The 20,217-nt window shown below is 45.6% G+C and overlaps 1 protein-coding gene across 1 annotated transcript in view; it reads right to left on the reverse strand.

Moving 5' to 3' along the window:
• MROH7 (maestro heat like repeat family member 7) overlaps positions 1 to 2,970 on the reverse strand; it is a 40,421-nt gene extending 37,451 nt beyond the window's left edge. The window contains exon 1 of the mRNA XM_068966281.1: positions 1,740 to 2,970. Within this exon, the coding sequence (XP_068822382.1) occupies positions 1,740 to 2,970 (1,231 nt within the window). The remainder of the gene's footprint in view (positions 1 to 1,739) is intronic.
• Between the last annotated feature and the right edge of the window lie 17,247 nt (positions 2,971 to 20,217).

The raw sequence follows: 20,217 nt of genomic DNA on the forward strand, positions 1-20,217 counted from the left end.
AAGGAGAGATTAGCAGTGCAGCAGTAGAAACCCTTGTACATTATAACCTCTGTACATTGTTGGAGGGAATGCAAAATGGTACAGCTGGTATGGGAAATAATTTAGCATTTCCTCAGAAAGCTAAACAAGAATTACCATACGATTCAGCAGTTTCACTCCGAGGTATATTTCTAAAGGAATTGAAAGCAAAGATTCAGAGATTTTTGAGCTGATGTGTATAGCAGCATTATTCATCATAGCCAAATATTCGTCCATGGACAAATAAAATGTAGTACATTCATCGGAATACTATCCAACCACAAAAAAGAGTGAAGTACTGATTCATGTTACAACATAGATGAACGTTATGCTAAGTAAACCATATACAAAAGAACAAATGTGTGATTCCATTTCATGAGTTACCTAGAGGAGGCAAATTCATAGAGACAGACAGCAGGTTAGAGTTCATGTGGGACTGGGGAGAGAGGAATAGGGAGTTACTACTTTATGGTAAGACCTTCTGTTTGGGATAACGTGTCCGACTCTTTGCGACCCCATGGACTGTAGCCCACCAGGCTCCTCCGTCCATGGGATTTTCCAGGCGAGAGTACTGGAGTGGGGTGCCATTTCTTTCTCCAGGGGATCTTCCCCACCCAGGAATCGAACCCGGATCTCCTGCATCGTAGGCAGACGCTTTATCGTCTGAGCCACCAGGGAAGTCATTTGGGATGACAGACAGTGGTAACTTTACACAATATTGTGAGGTGACTAGTGCCACTGAATTAAACACTAAAAAATGTTTGAAATGGCAGATTTATGTTATATATATTTTACAATGATTTTTAAAAAGATTTATCATGTAATATACCAAGAGCCATTGAATTGTGTACTTTAAATGGGTAAATTGTATAGTATATGTATTAGATTACAATAATAACTGGACTCCACAAGGAAAGGAATGAAGTTGAACCCCAATTTCACTCCATTTCACTTGAATAGATGGATATGTTAATAACGTTCCAACAAACATGCCAGAGAGATATTTTGAGGACCTAGACAAACGTATTTTAAAATGTATACAGAAGAATGAGGGTTTTTGAATAGCCTCTAGGGCATGGTGTGGAGGCTGTTGTCCTTGGAATAATTTTAAGAACTTTAAAGAGGGATTCTTTCAGATATGAATGCATATCTGTAAAGCTGTGGTAATTTTTTAAAATTGCAATGTGGTATTGGTAAATGAGCAAATAAAAATATTTGGAGATATAAATAACTGGGAAAAGATCTTTACAACATCAAAAACTGATGGATTCATTTATAGAACTCTTGCACATCAGAAGTGAGTCACAGGTTCCAGACAGGACCCCAAGGCTTCACTTAGGTGGGAACCTCAAAAACTCAAGCCTGCTTGCTCCACTGGTCTAACTCTGACCTGAGAAGCCAGACCTGAAATTCATCAAGAAAGAAAAGAAGGTAAAGTTAGATGACTCGTAATTTGTACAGAATGAAAGTATCATTATATGGAATATTATATTACAGTTAAGAAAACTGGAGCTCAGAGAGATTAAGTAACTCGTCCCAAGTCACACAGCAAGCAGGGGCTGAGCACTAGATCTCTGGTGTATAATTAATGTATTGCATGTTACCCATTACATGCTGGGTCCTTCCTTTCCCCTCGCCCCTTCCCTCCCTGCCCTACAAATATGAAGAGAGTTCTTCCAGGTCGGTGTCCTCTCTGGGGCTGGCACTCTGGCCTTACTCACCCTGAGGGATGCTCTGGAAGGCCGTGGAGTCCTTATTCGTGCTGTCGCCGGTGGGGAGCCCCAGGGTGAACTGGCACACCTCCACACTAGCCATCTCACTCCAGCTCCCCAGAGTCCCCTCCAGAGGCATGGTGTGGACACTGCTGTCTTCGGAACACCCCTGCTGGCTGCTCAGCATCAGGGTGGAGGTGTCGCTGAAGATGAGGCTGGAACCCAGGCTCAGAGTCTCCTTGGAGCCCAGGATCAGGGTCATGCATGAGGGTGGCGAAACGGTGGAGGTGGGTCCATGGGTGCTGGAGTGAAGGCTGACAACGTCATTGGAAACAGGAACCAGGGTCAAGCATGAAGCCTGAGTGACGGTCATGTTCAAATCAGACTTGGGGTTGCCATTTGAAGCCACGCTGATGGTTCCCTTGGAACTTGTGTTCCAGACTGCACCAAAGGCTCTTTTTGAAACAGACCCAGAGATGTTATGTGGAACCAAAGTGACGGTCTCGTTCGTGTCTGGCATAAGGGACTCAGGAGAACCTGAAGCCGCGTTCAGGTCCAGCTTGGATATGTTCTCTGAGCCCATGCTGAGCAGCTGATTGGAGTCAGGATCAAGAGAAGGGGTTGAGGCTGAAGTAAGGAGAGTTTTTGAGCCTGGCCTGGAGATGCTGTGGCCCAGAACAAGAGAGTCTTTGGAATACGGCCTTATAAATGGGTTTGTCTCAGGCCTGGAAGGATTGGAGTTGCTCTGACCCAAATCAAAAAGATTGCTTGAGAGGGAGTTGACAGCTTCCTCCGAATTTGGACCAGTGTGGCTCCCCGAGCTCATACCCTGGGCCTCCATAGAGTGGGGGCTCAGAATGAGGTTTGAGGCTGGACTTAGGGTCCCCTGTGAGTTAAGCCTTGAGAGGTGATTGGAATCCAAAGCCAGGGCTTCAGCAGAGTGGGCAGCAGTGATCTGGAGGGAACCTGGAGTCGTGGACCTGCTGTCATCAGGTCTGGGGGTGTCATCAGACTCCAGGCCAGGGGCCTCCTCTAAGAACAGAATCAGAGTTGGATTAAGGTCTGGAACAAGAGCCACGCCAGGACTCAGGGATGGATTTAAGACAGCAACAAGGTCCGTGTCCAGGCTGGGCCCAGAGATGATGCCAGAGCCTAAACCGGGGGCCTCAGTGGAGTTGAGATTGGGTGTCATGTTCGCGTCTTCACAGAGGACCAGACTAGCCCCTGGACCCAAGGCCATGCCCGGTCTGGAGGTCTATCAGTGCCACTGCCCCCTTCTGTCCAATAGCTGACTGTCGAACTCCCTGCAGTGCTCCTGAGAGACAGAAAAGGCAAGTTCAGCCTCACCTATTGAAACCTTTCCACGGCTCCCCATGGATGACCTCCATGACCACGCCCAGCCCACCTGTCCAGCTCCGTCCTACATGGCTCTCCCCCAGCTCTCTCAGCTCCAGCCTCATCCCCTGCGTTTCCTTCTTCGACCACACCCCGCTCCCTTTCAGCTCACAGTCCTTAAATGTAGTTTCCCTGGCCTGGAACCTCCCCCTACTCTCCTCGCTGATCCTACTCCTCCAAGCAAATGATACACGGCACTTTATTCCAATGGCTTGTTTAGTGATCCAGCCCCTGCTGGAGATGAGTGGGGACATTGGCAAGAACTACGCACATCTTAGTCCCTGGGGCATCCCCAGCACCTAACGTAATACTAGGTCCACAGTAGGAAGTCCAGGAATACTAGACAAATGAGGAGCCTCTCCCACCTTAAGGTAGAAAGGGAGAAGGGGAAGTCTCCTTATTCACTACTTCCAGCCAACCCCTAAGTTGCTGGAACTGCTCTTTGAATGACTGTGACACTAGATGCCCAAAGGCGCCTTGGCAGAGATGCCCACTGCCCTTAACAGTTTGCTCTGGGTGAGGCAAACTAAATGGAGGAGAACCTGAGGATATCATCCAAATCAGAGCCTGTCTCAGCCCAGCAATCTCACTGCTGGGTGAACTCCCCAAGTCCCCCGACCCCCATCCCACCCCAGAAAGACTAGACAAAGGAGGAAACTCTCCCACCTAACCCTACCCCACCCCCACACCTGGGCCACCCTCCCTGTGGGAATCGTAGGGACAGCTCACCTGCATGCTTGGTGTTCTTAAGCAGGAGTGGGGCCCTGTGAGGAGAGGCGAAAGAAGACCAAGTCAGGCAAGAGTGGCTTTTTCGGTACTTACTGAGCAAAGTCTAAAGGCCAGGCACACACTTCTGCTAACAAAATCCCCTGCGTGCACACACACATACACACAGAGTCCCAGAGGTTAAATATGCTTACTCCATTGTATGCTTAAGGAAGGGGAGGTCAAGGGGAGGAAGGTCAGCCCACGGGCTCTCAGGGAAGCCAAGACCACCTCTTTATGCCACCTAACTGCCTACCCTCCGTGACTTCCCACTGTCTTCAGGACAGCATCCCAAATCCATAATGGGACCTAAAAGGCCTTTCTGTGTCTGGCCCCAAGTCCTTTTTCACCCTTCTTGCCCCTTCATAGCTCCCTCTGCCTCTGCACCCCCTCATTCCAACATCCCTCAACTTCTTTGAGTTTCTACACAGTCACACGTCCAGGTTAAGTCTGGCCCTCCACAGACTGAGTCATTTTCCCTAGCTAACACCTACAGCTTCACCCCTTCAGATTTCAGCTTATATGCTACAAGCCTTCCAGGTCCCCCAGACAGGTGAGGTCCACCTGTAAGTTCCCAGGGCATTTTGTCCACTTCCCCTTTCTTGGCACACAATATCTGGTTTCCTCGCTAAACCACAAGATCCACAAGAGTCTAGCACTCCCGCCCACCCTAGGGCCCGAGCTCCGCAGCAAGAGAAGCTACCACAACGAGGGGCTCGCACACTGCAGTTAGAACATAGTGCCTGTTCGCCACAACTAGAGAACGCCCTCATGCAGCCACAAAGACCCAGTGAAACCGAACGTTACAATAAATAAATAAAAAGGAGTCTAGCACAGCACCTGGCACACAGGAAATGTGCAGTACATGCGCTTGTTATTTCATGCTTTCATCTCTTCTTCATTCATTCTTCCATTCGGTCACTAGCTCACTTCCTCATGTATTCATTTCTTATTCATTCACACACCAACTCACTCACTAAGTCATTTACTCATACCGTACATTTTGCTGTGCACCTTATGGCTTGGCTTTGAAAAAAATATAGATTCATAGTCATGTTGTCCTGGGTTCAAATCCCAGCTCATCCTCTTAATAGTGTCAGTAAACTTGGGCAAGAGACACTCCCCTCCCCCCATCCTCCTCGTCTCTAATATGGGGAGCATAAAGCCTGCTACCCAGGGTGGTTAAAGTCTCAGCATCTGGCATGGAGCCCACTTGGCCCACTGAAGGTCTTCTCTAAATTAGTTACTCGTTCTGTTTCTCTCTGTGAGGCATTACAAGCAGAGTAAGGTCCTTGGAGCCCAGTGGGACCTTCCTTCACCCCCTAAGCCAGCAGTTTATGCAGAGCTTTGTAACTTGCCTCAGAGGAAGGAAGTTTCACTTACCATCAGCACCAGAGGTGATTTTACCCTGAAGCTAATGAAATTTAAAATTTCAAGGCTCCTTGCTCATACAATTCTTTTCCAAAGGGCCTGTACATAATTTTGTATTCATAATTTTGTCTTCTACTTAAACAGGAGCCTCAAAATTATAAAAAGCGTCAAGGCTCCAAAATACCCTGGATCATCCCTCCCGTATTCTCCTCTCTGTACACATACATACACACACAAACACACATCATATTTATCAAAAGGAGGCATTTTCAACCTGGAAAAAATTTGAGTCAGGTATAGCCTATGGTGCAGTCAGTAGGATTTTGGAAGGCCTACCTGGTTTAACCTGTGAAAGAACATAAGCTCTACTTCTCTGACACAATAAATGCATAATACTGGGTCAATGGGCAAAAAGCTATGGGTCTCAACCCAGGCTGACCCTCCTTTATCCAGAAGAAAAGAGCAGATCTCCCTCACTTTCTTCTATTTCCTCAATCCTCCTCCTCCACCCTGCAACACACAGGTGAGTCTTCAGAGCTTAGGTGGGCAGCCCACATCTTACCCTCCACCAAAGGGATACTGTGCATTAGGAAGATGGTGGTTGTTGAGGTGGGACCCAGGGGAACTAAAGGAGGTCGCCATACAGCTGCTTATTGGCCTTTGCCCCCAGGTCCTGGAGCCCCCGTTGAGGAGAACAGAGGGTGGCAATAGACCACCTAGCCCCATCAGAGACTGAGAATCATTGGCTGATTCCCATCCTTTCTCCTTCACCGTTATGAAACCTTCCAGATCCTTGATAAGGGTTTCTGGCGCTCTTGGAAAGAGGAACTATCAGTGGATCTTCCAGTTCCTCATTGAGAACATGTTTATCAGATGTGTGGGCCTGAAATGTGTCAGGCACTTGTATGAGTATGTATACACGCATGCACGTATACACATTTGACATTGTTGTACCTCGGTTCTAGAAAATCCAAACAGACTTTGCCATCATTCCTCCAGATCAGATCCTCTTATTCTCTTACATTGCAAGGCACTGGAACCATGATCCAAGCCAGACACAATATCATCCTTGACTATACTCTTCTTGACTTCTGAATCCAAATTTTGCCAAGTTCTGCTAATTCTGGCTCCAGAAAATTCCCCAAGTATCTTCTCATATCTCCATCAGTTCAGTTCAGTTCAGTCGCTCAGTCATGTTCCACTCTTTCCGACCCCATGAATTGCAGCACGCCAGGCCTCCCTGTCCATCACCAACTCCCGGAGTTCACTCAAACTCATGTCCATCGAGTTGGTGATGCCATCCAGCCATCTCATCCTCCGTCGTCCCCTTTTCCTCCTGCCCCCAATCCCTCCCAGCATCAGGGTCTTTTCCAATGAGTCTGCTCTTCGCATGAGGTGGACAAAGTACTGGAGTTTCAGCTTTAGCATCAGTCCTTCCAAAGAACACCCAGGACTGATCTCCTTTAGAATGGACTGGTTGGATCTCCTTGCAGTCCAAGGGACTCTCAAGAGTCTTCTCCAACACCACAGTTCAAAAGCATCATTTCTTCCACACTCAGCTTTCTTCACAGTCCAACTCTCACATCCATACATGACCACTGGAAAAACCGTAGCCTTGACTAGACAGACCTTTGTTGACAAAGTAATGTCTCTGCTTTTCAATATGCTATCTAAGTTGGTCATAACTTTCCTTCCAAGGAGTAAGTGTCTTTTAATTTCGTGGCTGCAATCACCATCTGCAGTGATTTTGGAGCCCACCAAAATAAAGTCTGACACTGTTTCCACTGTTTCCCCATCTATTTGCCATGAAGTGATGGGACCAGATGCCATGATCTTCGTTTTCTGAATGTTGAGCTTGAAACCAACTTTTTCACTGTCCTCTTTCACGTTCATCAAGAGGCTCTTCACTTTCTGCCATAAGGGTGGTGTCATCTGCATATCTGAAGTGATTGACATTTCTCCCGGCAATCTTGATTCCAGCTTGCGCTTCTTCCAGCCAGCGTTTCTCCATAACCGCTGCTAAACGCTAGTACGGCTCTCACTGCTTTGAGACTCTGTCTTGGAATTGCCCTCTCAACAAGGGTCCCTATGCATAGGGGTCGCTCCCAACAAACCATTTTCCAAATTGAGCACAAAGTTCTTCCTCTAAAATTGCATTCAACAGTATGGTACTGGCAAAAATATAGAAACATAGGCTAATGGAATAGAACTGAGATTCAGGAAATAAATCCATGCATCTATGGTCAACTGATCTTTGACAAGGATGCCAAATCTGTTCAACAGGGAAAAAATATTCTCTTCAACAAATGGTGGTGGGATGACTGGAAATCAACACCTAAAAGAATTGAGTTGGCCTCTTTCACACTAAATATAAAACTTTAATCACAATGGACAAAAGACCTAAATATAAGAGCTAAAATTATAAAACTCTTGGAAGAAAATATATGGATAAATCCTCATGACCTTGGATTTGGCGATGGTTTCTTAGATATGACACCAAAATCACAAGAAACAAGAAAAAAATAGAGAAATTGAACATGAGCCAAATTAAAAACTTGTGTATCAAAAGGCACTGTTAGAAAGTGAAAAGACAACTTACAGAATACCATGAAATATTTATAAGTCATATAACTGATTAGATCTAGTATCTAGAATAACAACTAACAATATCTTACAACTTACAACAAAAAGATAAACAACCCAATTTAAAAAATGGGCAAACAACTTGAATAGAACACTTTAGTCATTAGGGAAATGTAAATCAAAACAACATTAAGATAACACTTCACACCCACTATGGTGGTTATAATTTTAAGAAATGGAAAATAGCAAGTGTTGGCAAGGATACAGAAATATTGGAACCATCAAACATTGCTGGTGGGAATGAAAATTATGTGGCCTCTATAAAAACCAACCTGGCTGTTCCTCAGGAAGTTAAACTAGAATGGCCATATAATGCAGCAATTTCACTCTTCTGTATATACCACAAATAACTGAAAATTGATGTTCCAACCAAAACTTGGACACCAGAGTTCACAGCTGCAGTATTCACAAGAGCTAAATGTAGAGACAACCAACATGTCCATTGACTGGCAAACAGATGAAAAAAAAAAAAAACATGGTATATCCACACAATGAAATATTATTTAGCCATAAAAAGGATTGAGTACTGATACTTGCTAAATATGGTAAACTTTGAAAATATTATGCTATGTGAAAGAAGCTAGATTCAAAAAATCACATATTATAAGATTCCATTTATATGAACTATCTAGATAATCAAATCTAGAGAGGTTAATAGCAGATTAAAGCAGACAGACTGTCATGGGCAGGAGAAATGGGAGAATGGGAAGTGACTTCTTAATGAGTACGGGGTTTCCTTTTGGAATGACAAAAATATTCTGGAGCTAGATAATGGTGATAATTGTGCAACATTATAAAGGTAACAATTGTCACTGATAGTAAATTCTATGCTCTGTGTTTTGTACAACAGCTTTTCTTTTTAAATGCATGTAACAGATAAGACAGAGTCCCTTGGACTTCAAGGAGATCAAATCAGTCAATCCTAAAGGAAATCGGTCCTGAATATTCATTGGAAGGACTGATGCTGAAGCTGAAGCTCCAATACTTTGGCCACCAGATACAAAGAATAGACTCATTGGAAAGGACCCTGATGCTAGAAAAGATTGAAGGCGGGAAGAGAAGGGGACGACAGAGGATGAGATGGTTGGATGGCATCACTGACTCAACGGACTTGAGTTTGAGCAAGCTCAGGGATTTGGTGATGGACAGGGAGGCCTGGTGTGCTGCAGTCCATGGGGTCGCAAAGAGTCGGACACGACTGAGCCACTGAATTGAAGTAGACTGAACAGACAAGAGGGCATAGACTTGCTTTTCCATGCTCTTCCTTTGTAAATACAACTAAATATCCTGGAAATAGCTCAACAAACAACCAAAAACAAACCAAAAAAAGGACTCAAATCTAGAAAGAAGGCAGTGGCCTAGCTAGAAATCTCAGGGCTGGAGGGATAACAGGGTGGTGACTTCTCCAGGGTTTTCTTTTTATTTCCCACATATTCCAGACTGGGTACCAGAGAGGCCTGTAACACAGATCTGTCAAGAGCATAAACACACTTGCAAGAAAAGAAAAGCCTGTTTTCTCTGACCAAAGAACCAGGAGGAGAAGCCCAACAAAGAAAGAGCCCCGGGGGCAACCCACTCCCTACTGCATACCCAGGGCGGCAGCAGCTTAATCCATCCGCAGTGGCAGTGGAGCCTTGTGTCATGGGCCCGCCACTGAATGGCAGAAAAGTTACTAGGGCCCACAGCTCCTGAACCCCACAGGGACACAGTTGGCCCAGAGAAGTACCTCATTCCCCTGCAGGTAACAGCAGTACAAATAAACAGGAGCTCCGATAGCTGAAGAACAAAGCAGGCTAGTGCTCTGGAAGCTATCACTGAAACCATGGTCCAGCAACATAGGCCCGAACCTACACTCTAAACATTAACCTGCTAAAATAAAGTTTTAAATAGGCTCAAGGATCTCTTAACATAATATCCAAAATGTCAAGGATACAATAAAAAATTGCTTGTCATACCAAAGACTAGGAAAATAGCATCCTGAGAAAAGATTACAGACACCAGTGTTGGGATGAAACAGATGTCAGAAGTTGTGAAAATGGCTTTAAAGCAGTCATAAAAATACTTCACCAAGTAAGTACAAATCCTCTTGAAACTAATGATAAAATAGAAAATCTCAACAAAGATATCAAGGTTATTTTAAAAAATTCAGTAACCAAAATTAAAACAGAAATTATTTTTAAAATTCAATAACTGAAAAAAAATTTAGCTTGCTGGATGAGCTCAATAATAAAGTGAAGATAACAAGATAGAATCGATGAACTTGAAGACAGACTAATAAAATTTACTTAATCTGAACAGCAGAGACAAAATAGACAAAAAAAACTGGACAGATTCTCAGCTATCTATGGAACAAAACAAATATCTACTATCCGTATCATCAGAGTTCTAGAAAGAGAAGAGAAAAAGTGTTGAAAAATTTCAAAGTAGAAATGGCTGAAAACTTCCCAACTTAAGGAAAGATATAAACATACAGATTTAGGAAGCTAAGAAAATCCAAAATGGGACAAACCCAAAGAAACCCATGCCAAAATACATCATGATTAAACTTCTGAAAACTAAAAGCATTGAAAAAATTATCTTAAAAGTGATCAGAGAGAATTACCTACAGAAGAACACTAATCTGAATGAGAGTAGATGTCTCATCTGAAGCCATGAAGGCCAGAAAGAAGTGGTACCCATTTTTTAAGTGCTGAAAGAAAAGAAGTCAACCACTACTTTTATAACTGGCAAAGTCATTCTTCAAGGATGAGGGGAAATAAAGATACTCTTAGACAGTACTTCCCTGCTTCCACTGCAGGCAGCATGAGTTTGATCCCCAGTAGGGGAACTAAGATCCCACATATGCTACACAGTGTGGCTAAAAAAAATGATAAAGGGAAAATATGTGTAAATTCAACCATGCCATCCCCCTCTTAGAACCCCTCTGTGACTTTCCATGGCTTTTTAGACTGTGGCGGTGTGGGCTATATTTTCTAAGAGACAGATTCCCAGGGCTTCCCTGGTGATCCAGTGGTTAAGAATCCATCTTGCAATGCAGGGGACACTGGTTTGATTCCAGGTCTGGGAAGATCCCACATGCCTCGAGGCAACTAAGCCTTCAAGCCACAACTAGGGAGGCCCACAGCCCTACAGGCCGTGCTCTGCAACAAGAGAAGCCACTGCAATGAGAAGCTCAAGCGCTGCAACTAGGGAGTAGCCACAACTAGAGAAAGCCCACTCAGAGCAAAGAAGACCCAGCACAGACAAAAATAAAAGCTAACTGATTAAAAAAAAAAAAAAAGATTCTCAGGCTTCACCCTTAGAAATTCCACTTTGTAGCTCTGAGGGGACCCAGGAATAAGCATTTATCAAGCCCCTCCACCCCTCCCCAAAGTGGTAATCACACAGCTGATGGAAAGGCCACAGGTGGAGACACTCAGATCTTCAATCTGATGTCTGTGTTTCATTTGCCAAGAGCCTCAGCCCATAGGCCTTACCCTCCATCTCTTCAGCGACATCCATCCCTTCCCAAGCCACATGCTTCAGCCACTTTCAAACTTCTTCTGGTGCTTCCAATGGGGCTTTTGCAAATACCCTTTCCTCTTCCTGAAGACTCCCCCCAGACTGCCCACCACTCCATCATTCCCCTGGCTAACATCTAGTCACATTCCAGATGCCAGGTTAGGTTTCCTTTCCTCTAGGAACATTCCTAGGACCCTCAGATGTGGCTGAGGTGCCCTCCTCGTGTGATCACCTGTATCAGAGAATTGCTCGGTTTACCTGTGTGTCTCCAGTTTAGAAAATGAGCTTCGTGGATATCTATTACCCCTGTTTTCCCAAGACATGGCACAATGCCTAGTACCCAGAGGAGATTCAGAAAACATTAACAGAATAAGGAAATGAATGAATGACAACTCCTCTGACAGGTACCATGATCCTCATTTACTGGCACGTCAATTCAGACGGCTCAGGGGCCATAAGTAGATTTTTACAAAGCCTCCCACAGTGACAGAGAAAGGATTCAAACCCAGGTATTCTTAGCTCACGAGTTTCCCTACAGGATCCCAGCGATTTCCGAGGTCTGAGTCACTCAGTGAGACCACATCTTCCCACTTCTCATTCCTTATTCCCTCTGCCACTCTTAGGCCTCTGTGATGTGTTGCTGCTGCTGCTGCTGCTAAGTTGCTTCAGTCGTGTCCAACTCTGTGTGACCCCAGAGATGGCAGCCCACCAGGCTCCCCTGTCCCTGGGATTCTCCAGGCAAGAACACTGGAGTGGGTTGCCATTTCCTTCTCCAATGCATGAAAGTGAAAAGTGAAAGTGAAGTCGCTCAGTCGTGTCCGACTCCTAGCAACCCCATGGACTGCAGCCTACCAGGCTCCTCCACCCATGAGATTTTCCAGGCAAGAGTACTGGAGTGGGTTGCCATTGTACTTCAATTGTGTCTGACTCTTTGCAAACCCATGGACTGTAACCCATCAGGCTCCTATGTCCATGGGATTCTCTAGGCAAGAATACTGGGGTGGGTTGCCATACCCCCTCCCTTTTTCAGGGGATCTTCCTGACCCAGGAATTGAACCTGTGTCTCATGTCACCTACATTGGCAAGCAGGTTCTTTATCACTAGCGCCACCTGGGAAATCCTTAGTTCTCTATCCGACAGGAAAAGTCCTGTAAAAACAGCACATCTCTCCTAATGCCCAGCTATAATGCACAAATCCAGGGCTTTGGAGTCAGCTGAACTTGAATTCAAAACCTGCTCTCTCTCTCACCAGAGGTGTGAATCAGGGAAGGAAGCTTCCCCACACTGCATGTCTAACTTAATACTCAATCCATGAGATAAGCATAGAGAATTAAATGTGATAATGCACACAGGAATTTTCATAGCATCTGGCCCCCAGCAGTCCCCCCAGTAAACGTCCATCCTCACTGTCCCTTCCTCCCTATGGGTGACGGTCGGGTGGGGGCCTTGAGAAAAAGACCAAGTCTGGCTTTCAGTTCTCTGCACCCTCTCCCCCAGTCCGTGGTATTCCCTCCCTGGATCTCACTCTCCCTCTCCTCCCTCAGACTCCCACCCACCACATTCTCAGAACTTGATAGCCTAAATGCTTTGTCCGCGAGCTTTAAGCAACTATTGTAAAATTCAATGCGTTACCTCCACCTGGGGCATCCACATGGTAACAGAAAATTCAGCCTTAAGTCAAAGGTACGAAGTTCTAAGAGTGGAATTATAGCCAGTGGGAGACTTTTACCCAGGGGGGTGGGGTCAAGGTGGTAACTGCCTTGTGGAGGCTGTGGCGGCTGCCCCCACCCCTGGGACTTTCCCAAAGCCACCCCTCTGCTTACCTAGGCTCTCCCCCCCAGCTCTGGTGTTGCAGTCTTTGTGAGGTCACCATGACTCAGAGTTCCCAGCCAATGAGGCCCCTTCTATGCCTACACAGTCGGAAGAAGCAGGGAGATGTCCTTTCTAAGAAGGAGGCATCTTCAATCCCTCCACCACTGCCTGGAAATGACCTAGCTCAGACAAAGTCCGACTTCCTCACCTGGCATTCAAGTCTTCTCATAAGATCCCCTCACCCTGCAAATCTATTGTTGCTGTTCAGTCGCTAAGTCAGGTCCACCTCTTTGCGACACCATGGACTGCATACGCCAGGCTTCTCTGTCCTTCAGCATCCCCCAGAGTTTGCTCAAACTCACGTCCATTGAGTTGATGAAGCCATCCAACCATCTCATCCTCTGTCGTCCCCTTCTCCTCCTGCCTTCAATCTTTCCCAGCATCAGGGTCTTTTCCCTGAAGAGTAGGCTCTTCACATCAGGTGGCCAAAGTATTGGAGCTTCAGCTTCAGCTGAATGAATATTCAAGGTTGATCTCCTTTAGGGCTCACTGGTTTGATCTCCTTGCAGTCCAAGAGACTCTCAAGAGTCTTCTCCAGCACCACAACTCAAAAGCATCCATTCTTTGACGCTCAACCTTCTTTATGGTCCAACTCTCACCTCTGTACATGACTACTGGAAAAACCATAGTTTGACTATACAGATCTTTGTCGGCAAGTTGATGTCTCTGCTTTTTAATATGCTGTCTAGGTTTGTCATAGATTTTCTTCCAAGGAGCAAACATCTTAATTTAAAGACTGTAGTCACCGTCCGCAGTGATTTTGGAGCCCAAGAAAACAAAGCTTGTCACTCAACTCCACCCCATTCGTCCTGGCTGAGGGCTTCAATGCCAGACGCCCAGACGCTGGCCGTCGTCTCAGTAATGTCCTGCAGGACAGGCTCTCCCCTCTGCCAGCCACCTGCATCCTGCAGCCAGGTCATGTCCATGCTCCTGGTCTGGTCTCTTCACAGTCTGCTTTTGCTTGCCTGTCCACCTTGTCTCTGCTTCCTTTTCAACTCTTAAAGTATGCACTAAAGCGTCATATACATGTCAGATTCCCCGGTAAAGAATCTTCCTGCAATGCGGGAGACCCTGGCTCAGTCCCTGGGTCAGGAAGATCCCCTGGAAAAAGAAATGGCTACCCAATCCAGTATTCTTGCCTGCAGAATTCCACAGACAGAGTCTGGCAGGCCCTAGTCCATGGGGTGGCAAAGAGTAGGACACAACTGAATGGCTAACACAAAGCATGATATACAGGCAGAAAACTGCACAAACCAAGTCAATTGTGGGATGACTGTTCACCAAGAGAGCACACCCATAAGGCAGGCACCGAGATCTAGAAACAGGAACTACCAGGATCCCAGAAATCCTCCAGTCAGTATCTCCTGCACCAGGGGTAATTGCTAGCCTGATTTCTCACAGATCTTTTAGACTGGTCTGCTTCCATACTTTATACAAATGGGATTATACAGTACAAACTCTTTTGCGTCTGGCTTCTTTGATTCAATGCTAAGTTTGTGAGCTTTTACATGTTTTTGCATGTGGTGGCTGTCCCTTCTTCTAAATGTTGGCTCTCTTCCAGTCTCTTCCTCCTTTTAATCTCTCTCCAGAGCCTCCAGGTAGGTAGTTGTTCTTCATATTTTGTCCAAAGTTCATAACTGTTATCTCTAGGGGGTTGGTCTGATAGCAGCTACCTTGACATTACTGGAAGTACAATAGAATCTCTCCTCTTTAATATTTTTTCTTTTTTCCTTTCTTTAGGATTACTGATTTTGCCTTTCTTCTCTCACTCCTTTTTTCCCCCCTTTTCTATTTGTATGAAATTTACATATTATATATCTATTCCTTACAATTACTCTAGCCATTTTAATGTGCATACTTTAAATAGAAAAATCCAAAATTATACTCCAAAATAATCTAAAATATAATAGATAATACTGTTATCTGCAATCCTCTTTCAGAAAAATCAAGAAACAAGAGACAGCAGAAGAGTTTAACACTAATCAGCCAACTTACATACCATTGTTATATTTTATTTTAGTCCTGTTCTGATTTTTAAATCCTACCAATTAGAAGTATTGGTAGCTGACGCTCCAATACTTTGGCCACCTGATGCAAAGAGTCAATTCATTGGAAAAGATCCTGATACTGGGAAAGATTGAGAGCAAAAGGAGAAGGGGACGGTGGAGGATGAGATGGTGAGATAGCATCACTGACTTAATGGACATGAATTTGAGCAAACTCCAGGAGATAGCGAAGGACAAAGGAGCCTGGCATGCTGCAGTCCATGGGGTCACAAAGAGTCAGACATGACTTAGCAGTTGAACAACAGCAGCAATTAGATATCATGGTTTTATGCAATCAGTGTTTACATTTAACCAGTGTGTGCATGTATGCTAAGTTACTTCAGTCGAGTCTGACTCTTCTCAGCCCTATAGACTATAGCCCTCCAGGCTCCTCTGTCCATGGATTCTCCAGGCAAGAAGACTGGAGTGGGTTACTGTGCCCTCTTCCAGGGGATTTTCCCGACACAGGGATTGAAAGGAGGTCTCTCACGTCTCCTGCCTTGGCAGGTGTTCTTTGCCACTAACGCCACCTGGGAATCTTCAGATTTAACCACTATTCCACAAATATTTTGTCTAATCATGTAAGCAGCAGGACTCTATCGGGCCTTCCTGGACAGAACCATGCCCTCCTTTTCCTTCACCTGTCTCTTGTTTGTGGAAAAACTTTAGCCTCCTAGGCCTACCCAAGTTCCAAAGAATAAATTTAATTATAGAAGTGAGAAAGTGCAGAAGCAAAACAAAATAATAAGTTTAGCCATTAAACAAAGGGCTTCCCAAGTGGCACAGTGATAATGAATTTGCCTGCCAATGCAAGAGACACAGAGACTAGGATTCAATCCCTGGATCAGGAAGATCTCCTGGAGGAGGAAATGGCAACCCACTCCAGTATTATTCCCTGGAAAAATCCCATGGACAGAGGAACCTGGTGGGCTACAGTCCAAGGGGTCGCAAAGAGTCAGACACAACTGAGTGACTGAGCACATTAAACAAAGTCAAGGACCTTTCGTTCTTCCTCAAGGGCTATAGATAATATCCTGAGCCGTGTCCTTGGAGCTGTTTTGCAGAGAATGAAAGCTCCATCAGGTGGAAGAAGTTAACTGTGTGCTGCCCACAAGCATGTAGATCCCAGACTGCTTGGAACCAGAAGGTTGATGATGTTGACCCCCAACTACCTCACCATCAACCAATCAGAAGAATGTCTACCAGCTGATCACACACCCCACAACCTCCCTCCCTTCATCCCTAACCCTGTCTTTAAAATCCTTTCCCTAAAGCCATTGGGGAGTTTGGGTCTTTTAAACACTAACTGCCTAAAGTCCCTGCTTGGTGCCGGGTAATAGATGCTGCACTTCCCTTCACCGCAACCCAGTGTCAGGAGATTGGCTTTACTGCACACAGTGGGGTGAGCGGACCCAAATTTGATTCAATAGTGATCATTTTAAAAATTTAATCTCAGATCTTCCATCTGGGATCAATTTCCTTCTACCTGAAGAATGAAAAGTGAAAGCTTTAGTCACTCAGTCGTGTCCAACTCGTTGTGAGACTGTCAGGCTCCTCTGTCCATGGAATTCTCCAGGCAAGAATACAGGAATACTAGAGCCATTCCTGAAAGACCTGAAGATAGCCTTAATAAATTCAATAAGAATTTATTAGTGATGGGACTTCCCTGGTGGTCCTGGGGTTGAGAGTCAGCCTGCCAATACAGGGGACTCGGGTTTGATCTCTGGTCCAGGAGTATGAGCCTCTGCACACCAACTACTGAGCCTGCACTCTAGAGCCCAGGAAGTGCAACTGCTGAGCCCAAGAGCTGCAACTACTGAAGGCCGCGTGTCCTGGAGCCCCTGCTCAGCTACAAGAGAATATAAGAGAAGCCCGTGCTCCCCAACGCAGAGGAGCCCTCACTTACTGTAATTAGACAAAGCCCACATGCAGCAATGAAGACTCAGCACAGCCAAAAGTAAACAAGTAAAATTTTTAGAAAACAATTTATTAGTGATAAACTCTTTTAGTTTTTGTTTACAAAAAAATATTTTATCCTCATTCTTAACTACTGTCACTGCATGCAGGATTCCAGGGTGTCTGTTACTTTGTTTTAGCACATCAAAGGGAATCTCCACTGCCTCGGCTCCCATCGACATATCTGGTTCATTATTCCACTGGAATCATGTCCCAGTCTCATCTCCTACCATTTCCTCCTACACAGTTTCTGCGTTAGCAACACAGTGGTTCCCCCAAACTCACAGTAACGTTTCTTACCTTTATGCCTTTTCTCAGGCTGTTCCTTCCATCCAGAGTGCATTTTCCCTCCCTTTCCTCCCCATTTCATCTGCATGGCTCCTACTTATCTGTCAAAACCAGTGGTACCTTCTCCAGGAAGTCCTCCTTGAGCCCCTCCCCATAGCTCAGTAGGACTTTCTCTCTGTTCCTACAGCTTAGATCAGAACTGTATTACAGTGTGCTATAAATCCCTGGAAACCTGATTGTTTCCCTCTCTGCACTGAGAATGCCTTAAGAACAGAGACCATGGCTTATGCATCTTTGCACACCAGGTACCCGAGGCCTGGCCCGTACGTGGTGCCAAATATACTTGGCAAGTATTTCAATATTTCAGTAAGTATTTCCTGAAGAAACGTTTTACTCTCACTCTGGCCTACCGCACCTCACTCCCTGCCCCGTTCTTTAACACTTAATCTGTTCTCTGCCACCTCCTCTCCTTCGGGGCTCTGCCTCTGAGGACATCGCTGAGTTGAAGTCTTACCCTCCATCTTCATTCTCTGCCTTCCCTAGAGCATCTGCTTTATGATGCTCCGAACTTAAGGCATTCTCCTTCCTTAGTTCCTGGGGCGCTTCACTCTGCTGGTTCTCTCCCTGCCCCAGATCCTTTTTCTCTCGTGTCCCTTTCAGTGTCCCCATCCGCCCCCCACCCCCCAGCTCCTTACATCTGTGTCCCCTGGGATTCTAGGCTTGGGTCTCCCCTCTCTCACTTGGGACCTTATCCATACTCCTTCCTTTAATTATGGCATCCATGCTTGTGACTCCTGGCTCAGTCAGGGTCCATCCTGGAAAATAAGAAACCACACTATGTATTTTAATGTTTAAAACAGAAGAAGCAGGGTCTTCCCTGGCAGTCCAGTGGTTAAGACTGCTGCTTCCTCTCCAGGGGACATAGGTTCGATTCCTGGGTGGAGAACTAATTTTGCATGCCTCTGGCCAAAACATAATTTTAAAAAGAAAGCAGTTTCATGGTGACAGCTGAGGAGCCAAATGAGCAGGAGGCAGGGATGCCAGAGTGGGCGTGGGAGCCATTCATTCCTAGATACGTTCCCTGAAGCAGAGGGAAAAGGATGACGAGATACTGCCTCTCCCCTCTCCCACCCGCCTACTGAAACGGAGCAGGACCTTATGGCCCCGGTCCCCAACCCCCACCATGTTCTCTGTCTGCCCGTTGTCTTTGCAAAACTTTAGTCAGAGAATAAATTTAATCAGAGAAGTGAGAAATGCTGAAACAAAGGAAAACAGTCAAAGGAGACCAAATAACAAAAATGTAGTCATTAAGCACATGACTTACGAGCCCAAGAGCCTTCAGCTCCTTCTCAAAGGCTATAGATGATATTTTGAGCCATGTCCTGTGAGCTGTCTTATAGATTCCAGAACACCAGGTGGAGAAGTTAACTGCATGATGGCCAGACTGTCCCCAGGACTGGAGCCACCACACTTCTGAGAACCGATGCGAAGAAATGGGAACAAGTGCACCCTGGAACCGAAGATTAACTGTACCCAGGACAACCAAGATGATGCAATGATGCTAGGCAGATGACCAGTTTGAAGATGACTGTCAGAGAGGACAGTACTGTTTCTGCATGTAACCCCCTCCGTCCACTCTGTCTATAAAAGCTCTCCCCCCTGCTTGGCAGGGGGTGAGTTGGCCTTTGGATAGCTGTCTGCCACCCTCCCCTCCCCCAGTTGCCAGCATCTGAAATAAGCAAACTTTCCTTTCCACCAACCTGGCCTGTATACCATCTTTTGAGTGGTGAGCAGCTGGACCCCTCAGTGCACACCTTTGGTAACACTACTCCTGCCAGTGCTTCCCTTGGCTGATGCGGCTGGAAGGCAGAGACAAGGGGGCAGGATTTAACTCCGTGCAGGGCCAGGGAGAGCCAGAAGTGGATCTGCGGACACCCTGGGCTGAGACTAACATAGCCCCATCCCTGGGCTTCCTGCCTCAGCTTGTTCACCATCTACATACCTGACCTGTGACTCATCAAGTCTTACTTGAATCTTCTTCCCACCAAACAGCCTCCCAGCTTTCTTATTTCTATCAGTGGTCCCTGATTCTCCAAGAGACAGGCTGAAACCTTCCAGCAAATCCTCTGACTCCTCCCTCCCTCTCTCCTTCCTCCATGTGGTGTCAGTTTCCAGGTCCTACTAACTATGGAATGAGGTTTGTGACATTGTACAGGAGACAGGGATCAAGACCATCCCCATGGAAAAGAAATGCAAGAAAGCAAAATGGCTGTCTGGGGAGGCCTTACAAATAGCTGTGAAAAGAAGAGAGGCGAAAAGCAAAGGAGAAAAGGAAAGATATAAGCATCTGAATGCAGAGTTCCAAAGAATAGCAAGGAGAGATAAGAAAGCCTTCTTCAGCGATCAATGCAAAGAAATAGAGGAAAACAACAGAATGAGAAAGAAAGACTAGAGATCTCTTCAAGAAAATTAGAGATACCAAGGGAACATTTCATGCAAAGATGGGCTCAATAAAGGACAGAAATGGTATGGACGTAACAGAAGCAAAAGATATTAAGAAGAGGTGGCAAGAATACACAGAAAAACTGTACAAAAAAGATCTTCACGACCAAGATAATCACAATGGTGTGATCACTAATCTAGAGCCAGAC

Source organism: Capricornis sumatraensis, chromosome 2, assembly GCF_032405125.1.
Source record: "Capricornis sumatraensis isolate serow.1 chromosome 2, serow.2, whole genome shotgun sequence".
Taxonomy (NCBI): Eukaryota; Metazoa; Chordata; class Mammalia; order Artiodactyla; family Bovidae; genus Capricornis; species Capricornis sumatraensis.